The sequence below is a fragment of the Rhinoderma darwinii genome, chromosome 11 (assembly GCF_050947455.1).
Source record: "Rhinoderma darwinii isolate aRhiDar2 chromosome 11, aRhiDar2.hap1, whole genome shotgun sequence".
Classification (NCBI taxonomy): Eukaryota; Metazoa; Chordata; class Amphibia; order Anura; family Rhinodermatidae; genus Rhinoderma; species Rhinoderma darwinii.
Genome location: NC_134697.1, coordinates 89226943 through 89253782, shown reverse-complemented (window position 1 = coordinate 89253782; position 26840 = coordinate 89226943). Strand labels below are relative to the sequence as shown.

The 26840-nt window shown below is 43.7% G+C and overlaps 1 protein-coding gene across 1 annotated transcript in view; it reads right to left on the bottom strand.

The window, feature by feature from the left end:
- LOC142663004 (uncharacterized) overlaps positions 1 to 26840 on the bottom strand; it is a 76873-nt gene that overhangs the window by 15651 nt on the left and 34382 nt on the right. The window contains 3 exon segments of the mRNA XM_075841298.1: positions 17195 to 17350; positions 17467 to 17570; positions 20651 to 20703. Coding sequence (XP_075697413.1) covers positions 17195 to 17350; positions 17467 to 17570; positions 20651 to 20703 — 313 coding nt within the window.

Sequence of the window (26840 nt, the reverse complement as noted above, 5' to 3'; positions counted from 1 at the left end):
CATGATAGCAGCTAGGCTCCACCAACTAGCTCAGAAAAAACCCAGAATTAGAGCCTGTACATAAGCAACAGCAGCATGGAGGACATTATACAGCAATAATGAGCAGTGTAGCTGAGTATTCAGCACTGGGGTGACATAGAAATCTTACCAGCAACCTGGGTCTCCTCTCTGCTCCCTTCTTCCCTCTCCATAGACTTCTATGGGCAGTGTGTCTGTGTCTCTCTCTCCCCCTGCACCCCCCATCCCATCTTATTAAATGTCTCCAATGTTCAATATTGATTGTGGTTTCTTCAATATTTTTAATCAGTATAAAATAGGAGGAATACGATACTTATGCAATGTTTTTAGGTTTATTTAAATGCAGTAATATTGTAATAAATATACATTAAGAAATACAGGAAGAGATATATAGGAAAATATACAGTAAAATATAGAATGGTTTGCAATTACAGGAGAAAGGTAAATAGTCTTGCCTATGCAGTTGTCTTTCTTTATCTCTGTGTCCTCAAAGTGTCATATAGAAGGTACTTGACCCCTCCCCCATGTGTGTTCATCGGCCCCAGGGTGTGTCATGGCTTATGTGTCCACGTGTTTTGGGCCTAGGTTTTTATAGCATTGAGGTCCATAGAGATTCTTTGAAACCATTTTTAATCCCAATGTACTAATATGGTATGAGAGATCGGACAAGGACTTGAGATGATCACTGATCTTTTGATCTTTCCTACATGTCACACAACGGTGTTTCTCAAAAAGCTCTATTACCATATAACATTTTACTAGCCCTGTGAAGAATTGACATCTGACACAAGTGGTTTCATTATGTATGGTCTATAATCTAATTTTTTAACCCATGATCGAAGGATCTAAAATTATTATTTAATACCTCTCCTTAGACGTCTCTGGGCAACATCTGTGTGTTTCTCTCCCTGCTCTCTCCTTCTGCTCCCCCTTCCCTCTCTAGAAACTTCTATGGGTAGCGTGTCTGTGTGTGCGCCTTTCTCTCCCTGCTCCCTCCTCCTGCTCTCCCCTCCCCTCTCTATAGACCTCTATGGGCAGCATGTCTGTGTCTTTCTTTCACTGCTTCCTCCGTTCATGCGAACGCTTGCTCCCGATCATTGCCCTGTGTTTAAAGGACAGCCATGGAACGATGAAAAAGCAAACACTCATTCATCGGTTGATCGCATCTTTTATGCCACCCAAAGAATGGTCTCTAGTTGGCAGTACATCTCCCTGTGTAATACATCCAGTATTTCCCACATAAAATCCCTTTCTACGCAGTCAAATGCTTTTGACGCATCTAGCGATATAATCGTTCCCTGAAACTTGCAGATTACATTTAAAAAAATCCAACATTGTCTTGAGTCGACTGCCCAGGAATAAGTCCGCGTTGATCCGGAAGAATCAAGTCTTTCAATCTTTTTTCATAGCTTTGGCCAATATTTTTGTCAGAAATTGGATATCAAAATTTAATAGCGATATTGAGCTAAAGGGTTCTAACTGGAGATGAGCGAATCGGGACAACCGAACCCGGTTTCGGTCCGAACATCGGGAAAAGTTCAGTTCGCAGTGAATCCGAACTTCACCGGGTTCGGCCGAACCCGTTTTGACCGAACCCGGCAACATTTTGGCGCCTGCCACATGTTAGATGTAAAATGGAGGATTTCACAATATCACCTGACATCAGGCTACCCCATAATGCCTTGCAAACGGCTCTCCCAGCCAATCGGGAGGCAGCATAGGGGCAGGCTCAAGCCTGCAATAAAAGTCTATGCACGGAGCTCAGCAGCCATTTTAGAGACAGGAGCTGTAGGGATAGAATCTCTGTGCAGTAAGGGAAAGCTTTAGGAATCTAAAAGCCAGGAATCCAGCAATCGAAGGGGCTCATCCACTACTCACTACTCAGCCAGTGTGTGAATACGCTTTTATAAGGGGCTCATCCCCGTTGCATCCAACTTGCAATACAGGCAGCCTTTGTAGTAGTACTACAACGCCACGCATTCCCTGAGTGCACCGCGGCGTGGCTGATAGAAATTCTCATTCATTGCCATTTGCCAAGCCAGTGTGTGAATATGCTTTTAGAAGGGGCTCATCCCCGGCCGTTAACATAACAAATAATCTAACTTGCAATACAGGCAGCCTTTTAGTAGTACTACAATGCCCAGCATTCCCTGAGTGCACCGCGGCGTGGCTGATAGAAATTCTCATTCATTGCCATTTGCCAAGCCAGTGTGTGAATACGCTTTTATAAGGGTCTCATCCCCGGCCGTTAACATAACAAATAACAATCTAACTTGCAATACAGGCAGCCTTTTAGTAGTACTACAATGCCCAGCATTCCCTGAGTGCACCGCGGCGTGGCTGATAGAGATTCTCATTCATTGCCATTTGCCAAGCCAGTGTGTGAATACGCTTTTAGAAGGGACTCATCCCCCGGGTTTTGATTCAACTTGCTGCACTCCAGCAGTGAAATGTCTGGTAAAAAAAAGGTTGTGAAAGGACGGGCTAGAGGAAAAAATACCCATGCCGTGTCCTCCTCCAGTCCAAATGTTGGATCTGTTGGTGGCAGACCCAGTAACAGCATTTGTGGCACAAGACATGTGCCCAGTTCCACTAGTAGCAGCAGCCATGTGCCTGCTGGTAGTAGTAGCAGTATCAGCAAGCCAGACTTGTCCATCTCCTCCGGTGGGCGGGTTACTTTAGACAATACGGCCATTGTGGACTGGTTGGCTGGCTTGCGGTCATCTAAGCAGGAAGACTCTGACGATCTGGCTTCAAGCCAGGTTTCGTTGGATTCCAGATCCTCTACAGTTCCTTGGCACAGTGACAGTAGTAATATGGGTATTTCTAGCATTTTTATTCCATCATCTATGTCTTCACTCCCCCTTCTTAATGGGAAGCCATCTTTCCTGAGAGTCCTAAGAGACATCTCCTCGGGTGCGAAGGAAGATACTGAACGACATAGTGATGATGATTTATTTTCCGCGAGTCAGCCAACGGAGTGTGTTGCGGCGGTGGTGGAGGTGGAAGCGGTGTCCGAGATGCATAGCTGTGGTAGTGGGGGTGTTGGTGGTGGTAGCCGTGGTGGCAGACGCAGTAATGAGGGGGGGCATGGAGCCCGCCATGATGTCACATCACATTCACAACACAGTGACAAAAGTGGCGGGGATGATGAGGAGGGCTATGATGATGATGTTGTTTTAGACAGGATGTGGGGACCAGGTGACGAGGTAATGACGGCGTCAGAGGAGGAGGGTAGTAGTGGCGGCACTGGACGTGATAAACAGCCAAGCCGAGGTAGGGGCAGAAGTCAATCTGCAAAACGTTGCAGCGGTAGGGTCAGCTCAGGAGCCGGTGACGGCGACACTGATGCTACTGGTGTAGGCTCCCGAAAAAAGCCTGCCAGACAAGGGGCAAGCTCGGGTGGTGGTGGTGGTGGTGGTGGACGTGGTACTACCTCTTTACGGTACTCTGCCGTGTGGCAATTTTTCTGTACCTTCCCGGAGGACGAAAACATGGCACAGTGCCGTATCTGCAAGCAGAAAGTAAGGCGTGGGCAGGGCAGCAATTTAGGAACTACCGCTCTACGTAAACACATGGAGCGGCATCACAAGGCCAGGTGGGACAATCGACATGCCCCACATCATCATGTACATCTAATGAAGACCCCTCTGCTGCTGCTGCTCCGAGTCCCTGTCATCTAAGTAGTAGCCAGGCCTTATCCACCATGTCGTTGTCATCATCATCATCACTGTCATCTAGTGCTCCTCCTACGTCCCGTCAGTTATCCATTACGGAATCGTTGTCCAATAAGCAACAATATATACCCAGTCATCCACTTGTCGTGCGGCTTAATTCACACCTGGCTAAGTTGTTGGTGGTGCAGTCGCTGCCGTACCACCTGGTCGACTCCAACGGCTTCAAGCAATTGATGGCGTGCGCTCAGCCTAGGTGGTGAATACCTAGCCGACATTACTTCTCCAAAACAGCTATCCCTGCCTTGCACAAGCACGTGGAGGAAAAGGTGTGCCAGTCCTTGCAATTATCCGTGTGCAGCAGGGTACATGCCACCGTCGACATGTGGAGCAGCAACTATGGGCAGGGACAGTACATGTCTTTCACGGCCCACTGGGTCAATATTTTGCAGTCCGATGCACCACCGCAGCAATGCCAGGCATTACCACCTCCACGCTTGTATCTTTCTGGTTCAACTCCGGACACCAGGCGCCTACCATCCTCCTCCTCCTATTCCTCCTCCTCCTCCTTGCCCTCCTCAATGGAGGTCTTCTTGTCCCCGACAGGACACAGCGTATCTTCCACTCCTCCTCCCTCCTCTTTTCATAGGTGCAAGGTGAAGCGCCACAACGCTGTCTTACACCTGCTGAGCCTGGGCGAGAAAAGCCACACAGGGCAGGAGCTGCTGCTGTGTATCAAGGAGGATATCGCACGCTGGCTGTCTCCTCTGAAACTCACACTGGGCAATGTTGTCTCTGATAACGGGAAGAACGTTGTGGCTGCACTGCGTCTAGGTCACCTGACACACGCTCCTTGCATGGCACAAGTGATCAATCTGGTCATAACACGCTTCTTAAAGTCATATGTTGGTTTGAAGGGTGTGCTGGCCATGTCTTGTCTGATGGACTTGTCTGATGGACTTGCAGCGTCAAAACAATCTCCCAGAACACAGCCTGATTTGCGACGTTCCAACACGCTGGAATTCCACCCTGCACATGTTGGACTGTCTGTACGAACAGCAGAAAGACGTGAATGATTTCCTGATGCAGCAGACGGGCAGCGTTTGGAGCCAGTGTAATTTCGAGCTCAGGCACTGGCAGCTGGTTAGAGACGCATGTCACGTTTTGAGACCCTTTGAAGAGGCCACACGATTTGTGAGCCGTGACGCTAGCGGAATGAACGATGTTATGCCGCTGATATTCATTATGGAGCAAATGCTCACAGCGATGATTCAGCAAAGGATGGAGGAAGGATCACATCTGGCTATGGATGTTGAGGAGGAGGAGGAGGAGGATGAGGATGAGGAAACAGGACCTGAAGAGGAGCTGGATTTGGAGATGGAATCACAGGAAGGGATAGGGGACGAGGCAGCCGCACAACATGACAGTGATGGTGATGACAAGTCTGACGACGACCTTGATGATGGACAACCATGGCAGTATGGGGCGGAGATTGAACCAACCGGGCCCTCTGAAACGCTGGCCAGGATGGCGAGCTGTATGCTTCGTTACTTGCGCGCTGACTGTCGTATTATTAGCATGAAGCAAAGAGATGAGTACTGGATAGCCACACTTTTAGACCCTCAGTATAAAGCCAGAATGGTGGAGTTTTTTGTGCCTTCCGAGAGGGAGGCAAAATTGGCTTATTATCGAGAGAAGGTATGAAGCCAGCTTGTCACGGCTTTCAAACGGCAAACACCTGCTGCAAGCATGTCTGACCGGGGGGCCACTCTCCGCTCCCCACTGTCTCATGGTTCCACTGCCTCTGGCAGAGCTACCTCTGCAATAGGCGGCAGCAGCGGCAGCAGCAGCAGCCAATTCAGTTTGGAAAATATGATGACAACATTTTTACATCCAATACCCCGACCTGACACACATCGTAGTCACCAAAGGGATGTTCACCATCACCAGGTGCAGCACCTAAACAACCAGGTTCACTCGTACCTGGACTGTGCCCTTTCTCCGTCAGAAATGTGGAACCCAGACCCCATGGACTTCTGGGTCAGCAGATTGGATCATTGGCAAGAACTGGCCCAGTTTGCCATGGGTGTACTGTCTTGTCCATCCTCCAGTGTAGTGTCAGATAGGGTATTCAGCGCGGCAGGGGGCTTTGTCACCCCTAAGCGAACAAGATTGTCCGCCAACAGCTTGGAAAATCTGACGTTTCTGAAAATGAATCAAGCGTGGATCGGTGAGGATTTTAAAACCCCTGTGCCTGATGCCACTGATTAGATCTGACATAGCTGCTGCTGCTGCTGCCGCCTGCTACTACCGCCTGCTACTACGGGATTCTGTCCTGTCCACTCTTTTTTTAATGTGCCGCTGTTGGTGCTGCTACTACTTCTACCACCAATCCACCCCCAGTGCCATCTGCTACAAGCAGGCCTGCCCCACCACAGGGCTTTGTCCTGTGACTATCCAGTGTCTTTTAATGTGCTGCTACTACTACTACTACTACTACCACCCTTGCTGTCCGTTGGCTACCACTACTACCACCAATACACCTCCACTGCCGTCTACTACAAGCAGGCCTGCCCCACCACAGGGCTTTGTCCTGTGACTGTCCAGTCTCTTTTAATGTGCTGCTACTACTACTACCACCACCCTTGCTGTCCGTTAGCTACCTCTACTACCACCAATACACCTCCACTGCCGTCTGCTACAAGCAGGCCTGCCCCACCACAGGGCTTTGTCCTGTGACTGTCCAGTCTCTTTTAATGTGCTGCTATTACTACTACCACCACCCTTGCTGTCCGTTGGCTACCTCTACTACCACCAATACACCTCCACTGCCGTCTGCTACAAGCAGGCCTGCCCCACCACAGGGCTTTGTCCTGTGACTGTCCAGTCTCTTTTAATGTGCTGCTACTACTACTACTACCACCACCCTTGCTGTCCGTTGCCTACCTCTACTACCACCAATACACCTCCACTGCCGTCTGCTACAAGCAGGCCTGGAGGGCTTGTGAAAAGCCATTGCTTGTTGCTTTTACATCCATGTATGGATGAACCCCGGCAGGCATCCGCCAATAAAAAGGGTTAATTTTTGGAGGGCTTGTGAAAAGCCATTGCTTGTTGCTTTTACATTACATCCATGTATGGATGAACCCCGGCAGGCATCTGCCAATAAAAAGGGTACATTTTTGGAGGGCTTGTGAAAAGCCATTGCTTGTTGCTTTTACATCCATGTATGGATGAACCCCGGCAGGCATCTGCCACCATAAAGGGTAAATTTTTTGAGGGCTTGTCAAAAGCCATTGCTTGTTGCTTTTACATCCATGTATGGATGAACCCCGGCAGGCATCTGCCAATAAAAAGGGTAAATTTTTGGAGGGCTTGTCAAAAGCCATTGCTTGTTGCTTTTACATTACATCCATGTATGGATGAACCCCGGCAGGCATCTGCCAATAAAAAGGGTACATTTTTGGAGGGCTTGTCAAAAGCCATTGCTTGTTGCTTTTACATCCATGTATGGATGAACCCCGGCAGGCATCTGCCAATAAAAAGGGTACATTTTTGGAGGGCTTGTCAAAAGCCATTGCTTGTTGCTTTTACATCCATGTATGAATGAACCCCGGCAGGCATCTGCCACCATAAAGGGTCAATTTTTTGAGGGCTTGTCAAAAGCAATTGCTTGTTGCTTTTACATCCATGTATGGATGAACCCTGGCAGGCATCTGCCAATAAAAAGGGTAAATTTTTGGAGGGCTTGTGAAAAGCCATTGCTTGTTGCTTTTACATCCATGTATGGATGAACCCCGGCAGGCATCTGCCACCATAAAGGGTAAATTTTTTGAGGGCTTGTCAAAAGCCATTGCTTCTTCTTTTACCACCTTATATGTATGAACCCTGGCAGGCATCTGCCGCCAAAAATGGTTAATTTTTGTACCTTTTTTAACAATGCATTAAGCATACAACATGCACAAGTGCAGTGGTTTCTGTTAGTTATCACCGTGTCCCATCCGTTTTCCTATAGCCATACATGTTGGCGTAACTTTGACACTAACTTTGCCTTAAAGACAGCTCAAAAGTACTTGGATACACTCATGGGTGACCTAAGAGTGTTATACAGGGCTTCTAGGGCTTTTAACCCCTTCGCGCTCAGGTCAGTACTATTACGTCGCGCTAAGTACATCGTTCGCGCTCAGGTCAGTAATAGTACTGACCTGAGTAAACATGGCGCCATTTAATCCCGGCGCGTGCTTGAGCTGTGATAACTGCTGTTTCTGACAGCACGCTATCACAGCTTAGTGTGCAGGGACCGATCGCGGTGGTCCCCGCCGATTAACCCCTTAGAAGCCGCGTTCAATAGCGATCGCGGCTTCTTAGGGGTTAAGCTGCCGTCGCCGGCCTGCTACACGATAGCGGGCCGTGATGGCTACTATGGCAACCAGAATCCTAACAATGGACTCTGGCTACGCCATCGACGGAAGCCTAGTGGGTCCCGACAAAATCAGGACCCACTATGCTTGCTGTCAGCGAACAGCTGACAGCTCTAATACACTGCACTACGTATGTAGTGCAGTGTATTAGAATAGCGATCAGAGCCTCCTGCCCTCATGTCCCCTAGTGGGACAAAGTAAAAAAAGTGTGAAAAAGTTAAAAAAAGTTGTGTAAAAATAAGAAAATAAAAGATTTAAAAGTAATAAAAGTAAAAGTCCCCCTTTTTCCCTTATCAGTTCTTTATTATTAATAAAAATATATAAATAAACAAATAAACTATACATAATTGGTATCGCCGCGTCCGTAACGTCCTGAACTACAAAATTATGTCATTATTTATCCCGCGCGGTGAACGCCGTAAGAGAAAATAATAATAAACCGTACCACAATCACAATTGTTTGGTCACTTCATCTCCCAAAAAATGGAATAAAAAGAGATCAAAAAGTCGCATGTACCTAAAAATTGTACTGATCGAAACTACAGTTCGTTACGCAAAAAATAAGTCCTCGCACGACTTTCCTGATGGAAAAATAAAACAGTTATGGCTCTTAGAATAAGGTAACACAAAAAATAAATTATATTTTACAAAATGTATTTTATTGTGCAAACGCCATAAGACATAAAATAAAACTATAAACATCAGGTATCACCGTAATCGTATCGCCCCGCAGAATAAAGTGAATATGTCATTTATAGCGCACGGTGAACGCTGTAAAAAATTTTTTATATAAAACAATAGTAAAATCACCACACCACCTAAAATTAGAATAAAAACTGATCAAAAAGTCGCATGCGCCCCAAGAAAACTACAATGGATTCCTCAAGGTCTCTAGTTTCCAAAAAGGTCACTTTTGGGGGGTTTCCACTGTTTTAGCACCACAAGACCTCTTCAAACCGGACATGGTGCCTAATAAATTGAATTAAATTAATTAAATGTCACCTCTACTTTGCTCTAAATTCCTGTGAAACACCTAAAGGGTTAATAAACTTTCTAAATGCTGTTGTGAATACTTTGAGGGGTCTAGTTTCTGAAATGGGGTGTTTGATAGGGGTTTCTAATATATGGGCCCCTCAAAGCAACTTCAGAACTGAGCTGGAAACTAAAAAATAAAATAAAAACGAGGCAATACTTCGCTTCTTATATTATACTGATAATGAGCCGTGCCCAACCCGAGATGACCCCAGTTTTGACCGTTTGTATAAACGGAGACCCCTATTAGACCATTTCAGTGCCCGGTTTTCCCAGCATTCACCCCCGAGAAGAGTATTTCTATAGATGAATCCCTGGTACATTTGAAAGGGAGGCTTCAATTCCGCGAGTACCTGCCGGGTAAGAGGGCAAGGTATGGCGTGAAGATGTATAAGCTGTGCGAGAGTGCATCAGGGTATACCTACAAATTTAGGATATATAAAGGGAAGGACACCAGTACTCAGCCCCCAGAATGCCCCCCCCTTACTGGGAGTTAATACAAAAATTTTGTGGGATTTGGTGCACCCACTGCTGGACCAGGGTTACCACCTCTACCTGGATAATTTTTATACCAGCGTCCCACTATTCAACTGCCTCGCTTCCAGAAGTCCTGCGGCATGCGGCACTGCTAGAAGAAACCTGAGAGGCCTCCCTAAGACTCTGCTTGGGCAAACACTCAGAAGGGGTGAGAGCAGGGCACAATCTAGCAGCAACATATTGTGTGTCAAGTACAAGACCAGGGAGATGCCACACCAGTACCCATGTACCTGTACGAGGTACCAGTACAGGGACCCCCAAACTAGACTGCATCCTGGACTACAATAGGTACATGGGAGGGGTGGACTTGTCAGATCAAGTCCTGAAGCCCTACAGTGCTTCTGGAAGCGAGGCCACACGCATCGTACCAGGGCAACACTTTTTAGGAGAAGTTCCCCAAACTGGCAAGAAGGGAAAAAGTCAAAAGAGGTGCAGAGTCTGCTATAAGAGGGGGACAAGGAAGGACACAATATATCAATGTGACGCGTGTCCCGAAAAACCAGAGCTCTGTATGAAAGAGTGTTTTAAAATTTATCATCCATCCCTTTATTTTTAATTTACCCCAGTTTTACTCGCTCTGATCCACTTCGCACAGCTTACCCCTCCTCATCTTTCCCCTCTGAGCCCTGCTGTGTGCCCAGGCAGCTGATAACAGCCACATGTAGGGTATTGCCGTACCCGGGAGAGCCAACATTACAGTTTATGAGGTGTATATCTCCGGTGGCGCATGCTGGGCACACTATATCGGACACTGAATTGGCATATATGTATAGAAAATTGCAAATTTCACTCTGCACCAACTGCTGCACATTATCTTTTACACAATACCTGTGGGGTCAAAATGCTCACTACACCTCTAGATGAATGCCTTAAGGGGTGTAGATTTTAAAACAGGGTCACTTCTTGGGGGTTTCAACTGTACTGGTACCTTAGGGGCTTCTGCGTACAAGACTTAGCACCAGAAAAGCTCCAGTAGGCCAAATGGTGGTCCTTTCCTTCTGAGCCCTGCCGTGTGCCCAGGCAGCTAATAACAGCCACATGTAGGGTATTGCCGTACCCGGGAGAGCCCACATTACAGTTTATGGGGTGTATGTCTCCGGTGGCACATGCTGGGCACAATATATCGGACACTGACATGGCATATATATAGAAAATTGCAAATCTCACTCTGCACCATCTGCTGCGCATTATCTTTTACACAATACCTGTGGGGTCAAAATGCTCACTAAACCTCTAGATGAATTCCTTAAGGGGTGTCGTTTTTAAAACGGGGTCACTTCTCGGGTGTTTCAACTGTACTGATACCTCAGGGGCTTCTGCACACACGACTTAGCACCAGAAAATTCCCAGTAGGCCACATGGTGGTCCTTTCCTTCTGAGCCCTCCCATGGGCCCAAACGGCAGTTTATCACCACAAATAGGGTATTGCCACACTCAGGACAAATTGGGCAACAAAATGCGGTATTTTATTCCTTGTGAAAAAAAGAAATTTTGAGCCAAAACTACCTCTTATTGGAAAAAATAATTTTTTTTTTAATTCACAGCCCAATTCAAATAAATTCTGTGAAAAAACTGTGGGGTCTAAATGGTCACAACACCCATAAATAAATTCTTTGAGGGGTGTAGTTTCCAAAATGGGGTGACTTCTGGTGGGTTTCCATGGCTTTGATACCTTTGGGGCTCTGCAAATGCGACATGGCACCCGAAAACCAATCCAGCAAAATCTGGGCTCCAAAGAACACATAGCGTTCCTTTCCTTCTGAGGCCTCCCATGGGCCCAAACGGCAGTTTATCACCACAAATGGGGTATTGCCGCACTCAGGACAAATTGGGCAACAAATTGGGGTATTTTATTCCTTGTGAAAATAAGAAATTTTGAGCCAAAACTACCTCTTATTGGAAAAAATTACATTTTTTTGAATTCACAGCCCAATTCAAATAAATTCTGTGAAAAAACTGTGGAGTCTAAATGGTCACAACACCCATAAATGAATTCCTTGAGGGGTGTAGTTTCCAAAATGGGGTCACTTTTGGTGGGTTTCCATTGCTTTGATACCTTTGGGGCTCTGCAAATGCGACATGGCACCCGAAAACCAATCCAGCAAAATCTAGGCTCCAAAGAACACATAGCGCTCCTTTCCTTCTAATACCTCCCATGGGCCCAAACGGCAGTTTATCACCACAAATGGGGTATTGCCGCACTCAGGACAAATTGGGCAACAAAATGGGGCATTTTGTTCCCTGTGAAAATAAGAAATTCTGATCAAAAATGACATCTTATTGGAAAAATTGTCATTCTTTTAATTTCACAGCCCAATTCAAATACGCGCTGTGAAAAAACTACGGGGTCAAAATGGTAACAATATTCATAAATTAATTCCTTGAGGGGTGCAGTTTCCAAAATGGGGTCAGTTTTGGGGGATTCCTACTGTTTTGGCACCTCAACACCTCTCCAAACCTGGCATGCTGCCTAAAATATATGCTAATAAAAAAGAAGCACCAAAATGCACTAGGTGCTTCTTTGCTTCTGGGGCTTGTGTTTTAGTCCACGAGCGCACTAGAGCCACATGTGGGACATTTCTAAAAACGGCAGAATCTGGTCAATACATATTTAGTAGTATTTCTCTGGTAAAACATTCTTTGTTACAGAAAAAAAATTGAATAAAATTGAAATTCAGAAAGAAAAATGAAATTTGCAAATTTCACCTCCACTTTGCTTTAATTCCTGTGAAATGCCTGAAGGGTTAAAAAACTTTCTAAATGCGGTTTTGAATACTTTGAGGGGTCTAGTTTTTAAAATGGGGTGCTTTATGGGGGTTTCTAATACATAGGCCCCTCAAAGCCTCTTCAGAACTGAACAGGTACCTTAAAAAAAAGGCTGTTGAAAGTTTCTTAAAAATATGAGAAATTGCTGTTTATGTTCTAAGCCTTGTAACGTCCAAGAAAAATAAAATAATGTTCAAAAAACGATGCCAATCTAAAGTAGACATATGGGAAATGTGAACTAGTAACTATTTTGGGTGGTATAACCGTCTGTTTTTCAAGCAGATGCATTTAAATTCTGAAAAATGCTATTTTTTCTAAATTTTCTCTAAATTTTGCAATTTTTCTCAAATAAAGACTGAATATATCGACCAAATTTTACCACGAACATGAAGCCCAAAGTGTCACGAGAAAACATTCTCGGAATCGCTTGGATAGGTTTAAGCATTCCGACGTTATTACCACATAAAGTGAAATATGTCAGATTTGAAAAATGGGCTCTGAGCCTTAAGGCCCAAACTAGGCTGCGTCCTTAAGGGGTTAAACAGTGTTATACACGATTTTTAGGGGCTTTCTTGTATTACAGGTTCGGTCAGAACTAGTTCGGTCCGAATCGAACTTTTTCATGAAATTCGGCGAACCAGCCGAACCGAACTTTTCATAAGTTTGTTCATCTCTAGTTCTAACCTTTCTTTAGAATAATAAAAGTCTTCTGACATACTAGATGGCAATGAATCATTAAAGGGACACATCTATTGGAAAGGGGTAATTGTTTTTTGAAACACAATATTCATGGAAAAATATTTGTATTTTTTTGGCTGTTTTCTAATTTTGGCAAATATTCAGGCTCTAATTGACCATTTCGAATGCCTCCCTGGTCAGAGTGTAAAGGGATTCCCTACCAACAGTTAACATAGAAAAAAAGTTAAAGGCTATGGAATCCTTTGGTGCCAATTTTCTTTTATTTTAATGTATGTATATGTTGATCATAAGCACTTTTCTAATATACATTTATTAACTGGTTCCCGACCGCTAGCTGTATTTTTACGGCCAGCGGTCAGGGTCCTTAAAACCCGAGCCATAGACTGCCGGGGACCCTGAGGAGAGGATAGAAGCAGCTTTTACTGCTTCTGTCTTCTCCGATGTCTTTTTACACAGCGTTCAATGAACGCTGTGTATAGGAATAGAGACAGCGGCAGCGGCGCTGTCTCTATTCCTCCCGGTGATCACGTGACTGGTCACATGATCGCCAGGTGCCATTACTGACAGACTGCTGCTGGCTCTTACTAGACCCAGCACAGCCCTATTAGTGACAATCGTCACTATTAGAGGGCTGATTTCCCCTCTAACTGGGGCTGCTGTGCAGCCCCAGGTACAGGGGAAAAGCCTGGTGTAAAAGAAAGAAAAAAATATATATAAAGTTCCCCAAAGGTCTTTTTTGACCTTTGAGGGACAGACCATAGTAATAAAAAAATAATAAAGTAAAGTGCAAAAAAAAATTAAATAATAAATACACATAAAATACCCACCCCAAAAAAAAACGTTCCCCCCGCCAATCATTGTTGTAACGCTAGCGCTGACCCAATGACCCTAACACAGACATGTAATATATTAAAATTTACGGTAGACAATGACGATCACAAATAAAAGGTCTATTTTAGGGTAAAACTATGTTATTACCCCAAAAAAATAGCTGAAACGTAAAAAAGCTTATTTTTTTACTATTATTTTCAAACTTTATGAATACAAATTCTAAAATAGCAAAAAAGGTGTGTATAAAAATGATAAAAAATGAAACCTGCATTGTCTACGGAAAAAACTTTGCAAAAATTTTGTCGTTAGCCCAACAAATAAAAACGTTATAGCCATTTAACTAACACGTGCTAAAAATGGCTAAACGGTGCCTGGTCCTGAAGGCGCAAAATAGCCCGGTCCTGAACTGGTTAAGAACTTTGCTTTGTTTCAGCACTGCAGTTTCTATGTATCCATGTAACATAAAGGCTGAAGAACGCAGCTGTAGTCAGTATTGGAATTGTGTGTCAGAGGCACACAGGAGCCTCTGACAGCCAAGCCGTTAGTCCAGCTCACTGACGGATTCAGCTTACAGCGTCGTACTGCAGCTTCTATGTAAACAGAATACATTAGAAGCTCTAGGGCTGAAACGAAACAACATTTTTAATACACGTACAGTATATTAGAAAAGTGTTCATAATCAACATACATCAACTACATATATTGCAATAAGAAAATTGTCACCAAAAGGTTTACATATGGTATGATCTAGCTGGAGCTAAGGCAGTTTGAAATGAAAGCTGAATATACTTGCAGCTCCCACTTCGAGCCCTGCTTCTAACGGCTATAAATGAGGCTGGATTGAATCTAGAGCGGTGATCCTGGGCTTGTTTGAAAGCGAAGATTCTAACCTCTAGCTAGCCTGAGTTATATGCAGCCCCCGATCTTAACCTGCTCCATTTTCTGCTCTCATTTCAGCCTGAGTGGAGGAGGAGAGAGGGATGTGCAGACAGTGCAGGGAGAGGAGGAGAATCTGTGCTTCTCCTCCTGTCCCTGTAAGACTGTAGATGACCCCAGGGGGAGGGGTTACATTAACTATTGTTCATGTTATCAACCCCCTTATCAATGATAGTGCATGCTTGCTCTCTAATCGTCACATATGGGTGTTTCTTTTTTTTCAGAAATGAGTGAGAAGAGAAGAAGTAGCTCATCTAATAACCCCTTTGTGCCCTTTATCAACTTCATGACTCGGGCGCTTACCAGCTGTTTAGTTGCAGTGTCAAATAAGTCGCACCAAGCTTTTGCAACACACACAATCATCAATAAAGTTTGCACATTTTACACTGTCCATTTCCTTTCTGTACACAATCTTTAGCGCAAAAAGCACTGACCGCTTCTTTTAGCCATACCTGTTACATGCTACATTCAAAGCAATAACAATTATCCCTAGAGGAAAATTTCTAATATATTTCCGATGAATGGAAAAGATTTTTCGCAATAAATAATTTAATTTTTATCCACTGTTGGTCGGCATAAACGATCGTTTTAAACTAGTTCCACTAAAAAAAAATTACTATTATTTAATGCGTGCTCCTCTTAATAAAATCTGTCACATCTCACTTTAGTGGAGTAGAAATCTAAGGGGTGGTGTATTAATCTATGCCATAAAACTTGCAATTGGCATAGAGGTAAATTGTGCATTTTTTTTTTTGAATTTTACACCCCTCTAGACACTTTTGGAAAAGGGGAGTGGTTTAACAAAAGGGGAGGGACAAAAACAGCCCGACAATGATTCCTCAATTTTTTGGAGGGGTTTAGTTTTTACAGCATTCACCGTGTGGTTAACACAGCATGTTAACTTTATTATGTCGGTCAATACGATTACGGCGATACGAAAATTAGTTTTCTTTTTGTGTTACTAACTTTTCATGGAAAAAACGGATTATTAAAAATAAAATATGTTTTTATCGCTATATTCTGAGAGCCATAACTTTTTTTCCCATCCATTAAGCAATATATGGGCTTATTTTTTTGAGCGGGGGTTGTAGTTTCTATTGGTACCATATTGGGGTACACAAGACTTTTTAATTACATTTTTTTCCGTTTTTTGTGGGAGTTGAAGTGAATTTTTTTTTATGGCTTTTACCGTGCGGGTTAAATAATATTATGTTGTAATAGTTCAGACTTCTACGGATGCGGCGATACCAGTTATGTCATTTTTTTAAACTTTAATGTTTTTATTATTTTATGTTTATTTAACTTTTTTTTTACTAGGGGACCTGAAACAGTGATCGCTGGATCGCTTGCATGATATTCTACAATACTAATGTATAAATGTATAGTCATCATCCACACACAAGGTTATAGTCGTCATCCACACACAAGGTTATAGTCATCATCCACACACAAGGTTATAGTCGTCATCCACACACAAGGTTACAGTCATCATCCACACACAAGGTTACAGTCATCATCCACACACAAGGTTACAGTCGTCATCCACACACAAGGTTACAGTCGTCATCCACACACAAGGTTATAGTCGTCATCCACACACAAGATTACAGTCGTCATCCACACACAAGGTTACAGTCGTCATCCACACACAAGGTTACAACCGTCATCCACACACAAGGTTATAGTCATCATCCACACACAAGGTTTTAGTCATCATCCACACACAAGGTTATAGCCGTCATCCACACACAAGGTTATAGCCGTCATCCACACACAAGGTTATAGCCGTCATCCACACACAAGGATATAGCCGTCATCCACACACAAGTTTATAGTCATCATCCACACACAAGGTTATAGCCATTATCCACACACAAGGTTATAGTCGTCATCCACACACAAGGTTATAGCCGTCATCCACACACAAGGTTATAGTCATCATCCACACACAAGGTTATAGTCATCATCCACACACAAGGTTATAGTCATCATCCACACACAAGGTTATAGTCATCATCCACACACAAGGTTATAGTCATCATCCACACACAAGGTTATAGTCATCATCCACACACAAGATTATATTCATCATCCACACACAAGGTTATAGTCATCATCCACACACAAGGTTATAGTCATCATCCATACACAAGGTTATAGTCATCATCCACACACAAGGTTATAGTCATCATCCACACACAAGGTTGTAGTCATCATCCACACACAAGGTTATAGTCATCATCCACACCCCTCCCTCCCGGTATTCCCAGCAGTCCTCACCTCTCCAGTCAGCAGCTCAGTGATCTTGTTGGTCAGGTCCAGGATCTCCTGATCTCTCTTATGTATTAGTGATTGAGGTGGAGACATCGTGTTAGGAACCTGGTTCCTGTTCCGTCCTTCACCCTCTTCAGTTCTCTTCTTCACTACTATGTAATCCTGTACATGGAGAGACATTGATGTCACTTTATACATTCCCGTCACCTCTCCCGTCATGTGCTTGCTGTATTAAGATACAAGTCATGACATGGGATATAATTCCCAGAATCCCTCACCTCTCCAGTCAGCAGGTAGATGATCTCTAGGGTGAGGTTTAATATTCTCTCAGTCATCCCATTTCTGTCCTTGTCCATCCTTAGAAGGTCAGTCAGGAGAAGACCTGTTTTACCAGAGGAAGAGGGAGTCAAAAACGTCATACAGGATATTATTTTGTATTTACCTATTTAGAGATAGAGATATCTGCATAGATATATATACTTACATACATACATAGCCTCAGTGTTAGGACTTGCAACACTAGGGTCCTGGGTTTAAATCCGACCTAGGACAACATCTGCATGGACTTTGTACGTTTTCCCAATGCTTGCGTGGGCTTCCTCCCACACTCCAAAAGCTTACCTTGCAGTTCCTAGGAGCCCCTTATGAATGGAGCTCCATTCATTTCTACGTGGCTGCCGAAGATAGAGCTCAGCAGCCCATTATAAATGACTGGAGTGGTGGCCCGGCAGTCAGACTCCCACCGATTTAGACATTTATCACCTATCCCATAAATATGTGAGAAAATGTGAGAAATTGCTGCTAAACTTAGAAGCCTCGTAACATCGTAGAGAATTAAAAGGAAGTCCAAAAAAAACGATGCCAACATAAAGTAGACATATGTGAAATGTTAATTAGTAACTATTTTGTGTGGTTTAACTATCTGTCTTACAAGAAGATACATTAAAATTTAGAAAAATGCTAATTCTCTCAAAATCTTGGTGTTATTCACAAACACAATGTATCAACCAAATTTTACCTCATTCATAAAGTAAAATGTGTCACAAGAAAACAATCTCAGATTCACTTAGATAGGTGAAAGGATTCAGGAAGGGGTTACATTTTTCTCTCAACAAAGTATCCACCCTTAGCAGAAATCACAGCAGTGCAAACGCTAGGCATTCGGTCGGTCAATTTGTCTCTCGTTTCAGCTCCGATTGCAGCCCACTTAATTTGGAGCAACTCCCAAAAGTGATTTTTGCCTTGTAACTTGCACATCTCAAACACACCTGTCAAGATGATCCCAAAGGAGTCCAATTTGATTACACTCGAGATTTCGAGGGGGCCTAACCACGTTCTTCAGCACCTGTTGTCTGAACAAAGACAGGATATGTTTTGGGTCATTATCTTGCTGTAGTGTGACAGTTGCCAAAAAGGATTACATGTGAACCAGGATGTTGTGGTCGCACTTGGAATCCATGAATCCTTAGATTATTATTAAGTCACCAACACCACCTCCGAAACATCTTCAGACCATACTAGAAACTCCTCCATGATTGACCGTGGGCTTGTAAGGGTGCACCCGTACTTACCTCTCCCCGGGGGCCAACGCAGGGACACGGGCTTGCCGGGCGGCTCGGGAGTTTGGCTCTGGAGCGGAGGAGCGTCTCGGGCGTCATGGCGACGGCCGCACTGCCGACAGCTATGACGCATGCGCCCATCAGTGAAGCAGGGCGAAGTCTCGCGATGCCGGGACTTGGAGCAAAGGAGGAGACCGGATGAAGAGAGAGGACGGGAGAGGCGGGCGGAAGTTTATTGGACTATTAGCTGGACTTTGTGAAACCTTAGCATCAACCCGCCGGTTCAGTTGCGTCCTAGGGGGTCCACCGTTTGGACCGCCGACTGAGGAGAGAGAGGGTTTGTCGCGAAAGGTAGCGGATAGCTCCGCAAGGACCCGTGACGGTGCCAGTAGGTACGGGTAGTTCACCGATTCCCACAACGCGACCCATGGGCCGGGAGTGTGACTCTTACCCTGGGATAGGCTGTCAGTAGTGGGTAGCTCCCACCGTGACTGACAGCGGCGTGACCGTAGCCAAGTCTGGCAACGTGGGGTCAGGCACAAGCTCTCTGCGGGGGACTTCCAGCGGGATCGAAGTCCTCAACCTCAGGATTCCTGTCTGCTCCATACAAGAGAATTTCCTGTTACCTGTTCATTGCAGTAAAGAAGTTGAACAAAAGAAGTTGTGCCTCTTGCATTGCGTACCGACAGTGGTAATTCCTCCTACAGGCTGAATGCCAGCAGAAAGCGTGCGCTTACCTGTCACATAGCGAACAAACTTTCGCTTCTTCAACCCGAACACCTCAAACTTTGAATAGTCTGTGAAAAGTTCCTTCTTCTACTGACTAGTGGTCCAGCTCCTGTGCTTTTTAGCCCACAATAGCTTCTTTTTCTATTAACGTGTCTAAGCAACGGTTTATGGGATCCAACACATCCCTTCAGGCCCGTGGCTATAGGGCGACGTTTGACGGTCGTGATTGACACGCTTTTTTTCCTCGTGTTCTGACGGGGTGCCTTTAATCTGTCTTGTTTGAAACACACTCTGATACATTTTTCCTCCTGTTTTGTGGTCACTCGAGTTTGGCTATTCGTAGACGATCACGTACACTTTTTGGCGTATCTCCGCATGCCACCAAAAGAAACCTTCGACAGTCGACCAAGTTCCCGCAGGCTATGCCCTGCATTTCTCAAGGCGACTACAGCAAATTGCTTTCCGATTAATAACTCCGTCCTGGGAGCCATTTACCTTTTTTCACAAGTTTACACAGTATCACAACACAAGGCAAAAACCAGAGTCCTTTCACTGTGTACAGGGGAGATTTAGAAAACGGTGTAAAAGAGAAACGGTCTTTGTTGCCCATAGCAACCAATCACAGCACAGCTTTCATTTCATATTCTGCTCTAGAAAAAATGAAAGCTGTGCTGTGATTGGTTGCTATGGGCAACAAAGACTTTCTCTTTTATACCGGTTTTATAACCCAATTTCTCCAAATACTACAGTTTTTATGGTTATTTATATAAATAATGTACAAATACGACGCATGCCGGTGCTGAAAGGGTTTAAAACAGTAGAGTCTCATTTCTGCGCAAACCACACGGATCATGTTCATCCTTTACAGAAAAATCTATGAATCGGGCGGTGTACTGAAATGAATGAGCAGTAGTGTATTATACTATAAACACTGTGTATATATATCTATACACACACACACACACACTGTACTAACATTATATACAACACACTGATTATATACACATATATATATATACACACACGTCTATATATTACATATCTATATTTACAAATATATTAATATATATAGTTCTAGATCTTTTATATGTACACAATAGATATATACAGTAATACACACTATATACGTTACAAGAACATAATTGCAATGCATACAAGTCACACTAATACTTACCACTAACTAATCTACAGATACCAGAACTCAGTGGGATAAAGGACCTTTGACGATGTCATGATCATGTGATCATTCATATGTGTGGGAGGAGTCAGGCTCCAGGAAACGCATGGTCATGACATCATCAAACGTCCTGCTGCCTGATCTACACATCTAAACATTTTATACTATACACACACACACACACACACACACACACACACACACACACACACACACACTATATACTATATACACACACATCTCTACACTATATACACACACATCTCTACACTGTATACTATATATACACACACATCTCTACACTGTATACTATATACACACATCTCTACACTGTATACTATATACACACACATCTCTACACTATATACACACACATCTCTACACTATATACTATATACACAAACATCTCTACACTGTATACTATATACACATTTCTACACTGTATACTATATACACACACATCTCTACACTATATACACACACATCTCTAGACTGTATACACATACATCTCTACACTGTATACTATAGACACACATCTATACACACACACACATCTCTACATTATACACTATATACACACACATCTCTACACTATATACACACACATCTCTACACTATATACTATATACACAAACATCTCTACACTGTATACTATATACACACATCTCTACACTGTATACTATATATATACACACCTCTCTACACTATATACACACACATCTCTACACTATATACACACACACATCTCTACACTATATACTATATACACACACATCTCTACACTACACACACATCTCTACACTATATACACAAACATCTCTACACTGTATACTATATACACACACATCTCTACACTATATACTATATACACACACATCTCTACACTATATACACACACATGTCTACACTATATACTATATACACACACACACATCTCTACACTGTATACTATATATACACACACACATCTCTACACTATATACACACACATCTCTACACTATATACACACACACGTCTCTACACTATATACACACACACACATCTCTACACTATATACACACACATCTCTACACTGTATACTATATATACACACATCTCTACACTATATACACACACATCTCTACACTGTATACACACACATCTCTACACTATATACACACACACGTCTCTACACTATATACACACACATCTCTACACTGTATACTATATATACACACACACACATCTCTACACTATATACTATATACACACACACACGTCTCTACACTATATACACACACATCTCTACACTATATACACACACATCTCTACACTGTATACTATATATACACACACATCTCTACACTATATACACACACATCTCTACACTGTATACTATATACACACACACACACATCTTATACACTATATACACACACACACACACACACACACACATCTCTACACTGTATACTATATACACACACACATCTCTACACTGTATACTATATACACACACACATCTCTACACTGTATACTATATACACACGCACATCTCTATCACTATATATATATATATATATATATACAGTGGAGGAAATAAGTATTTGATCCCTTGCTGATTTTGTAAGTTTGCCCACTGTCAAAGTCATGAACAGTCTAGAATTTTTAGGCTAGGTTAATTTTACCAGTGAGAGATAGATTATATAAAAAAAAAAAAAAAGAAAATCACATTGTCAAAATTATATATATTTATTTGCATTGTGCACAGAGAAATAAGTATTTGATCCCCTACCAACCATTAAGCGTTTAGCCTCCTCCAGACCAGTTACACGCTCCAAATCAACTTGGTGCCTGCATTAAAGACAGCTGTCTTACATGGTCACCTGTATAAAAGACTCCTGTCCACAGACTCAATTAATCAGTCTGACTCTAACCTCTACAACATGGGCAAGACCAAAGAGCTTTCTAAGGATGTCAGGGACAAGATCATAGACCTGCACAAGGCTGGAATGGGCTACAAAACCATAAGTAAGACGCTGGGTGAGAAGGAGACAACTGTTGGTGCAATAGTAAGAAAATGGAAGACATACAAAATGACTGTCAATCGACATCGATCTGGGGCTCCATGCAAAATCTCACCTCGTGGGGTATCCTTGATCCTGAGGAAGGTGAGAGCTCAGCCGAAAACTACACGGGGGGAACTTGTTAATGATCTCAAGGCAGCTGGGACCACAGTCACCAAGAAAACCATTGGTAACACATTACGCCGTAATGGATTAAAATCCTGCAGTGCCCGCAAGGTCCCCCTGCTCAAGAAGGCATATGTACAGGCCCGTCTGAAGTTTGCAAATGAACATCTGGATGATTCTGAGAGTGATTGGGAGAAGGTGCTGTGGTCAGATGAGACTAAAATTGAGCTCTTTGGCATTAACTCAACTCGCCGTTTTTGGAGGAAGAGAAATGCTGCCTATGACCCAAAGAACACCGTACCCACTGTCAAGCATGGAGGTGGAAACATTATGTTTTGGGGGTGTTTCTCTGCTAAGGGCACAGGACTACTTCACCGCATCAATGGGAGAATGGATGGAGCCGTGTACCGTCAAATCCTGAGTGATAACCTCCTTCCCTCCACCAGGACATTAAAAATGGCTCGTGGCTGGGTCTTCCAGCACGACAATTACCAGAAACATACAGCCAAGGCAACAAAGGAGTGGCTCAAAAAGTAGCACATTAAGGTCATGGAGTGGCCTAGCCAGTCTCCAGACCTTAATCCCATCGAAAACTTATGGAGGGAGCTGAAGATTCGAGTTGCCAAGCGACAGCCTCGAAATCTTAATGATTTACAGATGATCTGCAAAGAGGAGTGGGCCAAAATTCCGTCTAACATGTGTGCAAACCTCATCATCAACTACTAAAAATGTCTGACTGCTGTGCGTGCCAACAAGGGTTTTGCCACCAAGTATTAAGTCTTGTTTGCCAAAGGGATCAAATACTTATTTCTCTGTGCACAATGCAAATAAATATATATAATTTTGACAATGTTATTTTTTTTATTTTTTTTTATATAATCTATCCCTCACTGGTAAAATTAACCTAGCCTAAAAATTCTAGAATGTTCATGACTTTGACAGTGGGCAAACTTACAAAATTAGCAAGGGATCAAATACTTATTTCCTCCATGTATATATATATATATATATATATATACATACATACAAAGGATAAACAAGCAGCACCGTTCATCAAAATACGTACAGCCAGGGTGCAAGGTCTCGTTTGGACATATGACCAATGTCCCAAATACCAAGTTAATCCTTTCAAAATACGAGACAGCACACCTTGATAGTGAAAAAAGTGGATTTATTCACCACATGCGACGTTTCAGCCCTACTCCATGGGGCCTTTCTCTACGTCGCATGTGGTGAATAAATCCACTTTTTTCACTATCAAGGTGTGCTGTCTCGTATTTTGAAAGGATTTAATATATATATATATATATATATATATATATATATATATATATATATACACACATACATACATACATACACACACACACACACACACACACACACATCTCTACACTGTATAGACACAAACATCCCTACACTATATACTATATACACATCTCTACACTGTATACTATATTCACACACCTCTACATGCACACACACACACATCTCTACACTGCACATTATATACCATATCTCACTACTGTCCTGGATTCCGGGTGGTGTCCCGGGCGAAGAGGGGGGTATGTCCCGCTGTCAACAGTATCTGCGTCCTCAGGATGCAGATACAATTGAACACCATGCTGAAGCAGGGAACCATCATTAGTCCAGAGCAGAGGGGCTCCTCCGCTTACCAAGGACTCACCAGGCACAGCGCTACTTTAAGCGCTGTGCCCGGGGAAGCCCTTGACGTCATTGTCCATATATGGACAGTGACGTCTGTGGCTCCTCTGGAGCAGAATCCCCAGCCTATGCCCTGACTGGGAATTCCACTCTTAGGCCGGATTTACACGAGCGTGTGCGATTTACACGAGCGTGTGCGAAAAGGTGCTTAACAGCTCCGTGTGTCAGCAGCGTATGATGCGTGGCTGCGTGATTTTCGCGCAGCCGCCATCATTATGACACTCTGTTTGTATGTTTGTAAACAGAAAAGCACATGGTGCTATTCTGTTTTTATTCATAATTTTTACTGCTGTTGCGCAAATCACGCTCGTCCCACGAAAGTGCTTACGTGTGCTGCGCGTGATTTTCACGCACCCTTTGACTTCAATGGGTGCGTGATGCGCGAGAAACTCACAAATATAGGACATGTCGTGAGTTTTACGCAGCGGACACACGCTGCGTGAAACTCACGGACAGTCTGCATGGCCCCATTGACTAACATAGGTCCGTGAGAGGCGCGTGAAAATCACGCTCGTTGCACGGACCTATTATACGTTCGTCTAAATAAGCCCTTAGAGGGAGTCCCAATGGTGATATCTTCAGGGGGGGTAGCCCTATCTTCAGGATGGCGGCGCTATCTTCAAGGGGGTGTAGCACTATCTAGATGGGCACTGTGGCACTATACAGGGGCACTATCCACTATCTACAGGGGACACTGGCAATATCTACGTGGGCTCTGATACATTATATGTGGGCACTGGCACTAGGGGCAGCTAAGGGGGCATTATACTGTATGGGGGTGGTTGGGGGATATGCCGTACATCAATTATAAACATCCCCATGTTTGCCTGTTGTCTGTGGTTTGAGTGTTTCTCATCGGTTTCCCCGGTCTGTCCCCTCATTGTGTGTCTTGTCTGTGTGTGTCTTGTCTTTGTTTAACATTAGTGGTGTGGGTGGACTGAAAGGGGAGGAGTAATAGGGAGGCAGTCTCCAGAGCCAGTGACAATTGCTGAGTAATGGAGGAAAGAGACAGAAAGCGTGATGCGTGTGGGATAAGCGGGGGAGAAAGAAGTCAGTACAGAGTGGATGGATTGCCGAGCGCGGCGTGAGCTGCCAGATTGTATAGCCTGCAGGGCGAAAGATGCCAGATTGTATAGCCTGCAGGGCGAAAGATGCCAGATTGTATAGCCGGGCAGGGCGAGAGATGCCAGATTGTATAGCTGGGCAGGGCGAGAGATGCCAGATTGTACAGCCGGGCAAGACGAGAGATGCCAGATTGTATAGCCGGGCAAGGCGAGAGATACCAGATTGTATAGCCAGGCAGGGCGAGAGCTGCCAGTTGAGATTGCCAGGTAGGGCGCAAGCTACCAAGTGACGGATCGACTAAAAATACTTTGTATTGCTAGGCTGAATGTCGTATCGCTAGCTCAGCACTTCATACAAGAACAAAGATCCCGTGCACCACAAGATTAACTTGAGACTGAACCATTAGCCAACACGATGTCCTGTTCAAACCAGTTAAATCAGAAACTGCCAAGTATAGAGCCTTTTTGTGAAACCGTCAAGATTATGTACAAAATATCGTAACCATGAAGATTGTGCCTCTTTTAGAGTAAAGTTTTATACCTGTGTCGTCTGAAGTTCTTGCTGTGCAATTTTCTCTGCGGGGCAGTAATAATCCTAAACCCCCTCCCACCTTTTACAGGGGCATCTAAGACAGCATTATACTGTATGGGAGCAGCTATGGGGGCAGCGATGAGGCATGATACTGTATGGGGACAGCTGTGGGGGCATTATGCGGTATGTGGGCAGCTTTACGGGCATTATGCTGTATGTGGGCATCTTTGGGGGCATTAATCTGTATGGAGCAGCTATGGGGCATTATACTGTATGGGGCAGCTATGGGGAATTCTTCTGTATGGGGGCATTATGCTGTATAGGGGAATTTGTTTGGGCATTATACTGTATGGGGGCATCTGTGTGGGCATTATACTGCATGGGAGAAACTGTGTAAGCTTTATACCGTATGGGTGCATCTATGAGGGTATTATACTGTATGGTGGCAGCTCTGGGGAATTATACTGTGTGGGAGGCACTATTGGAGCATTATACTGGGTGGGGTTAGAGGCATGATACTTGAAAGTTGAGCGGTATGTGTGTATATACATATATATACTGTACATATATATATATATATATATATACATACACACACACACACGTATATACACACATCTCTACACTGTATACTATATACACACACATTTATACACTGTATACTATATATACACACACAGCTTTACACTGTATA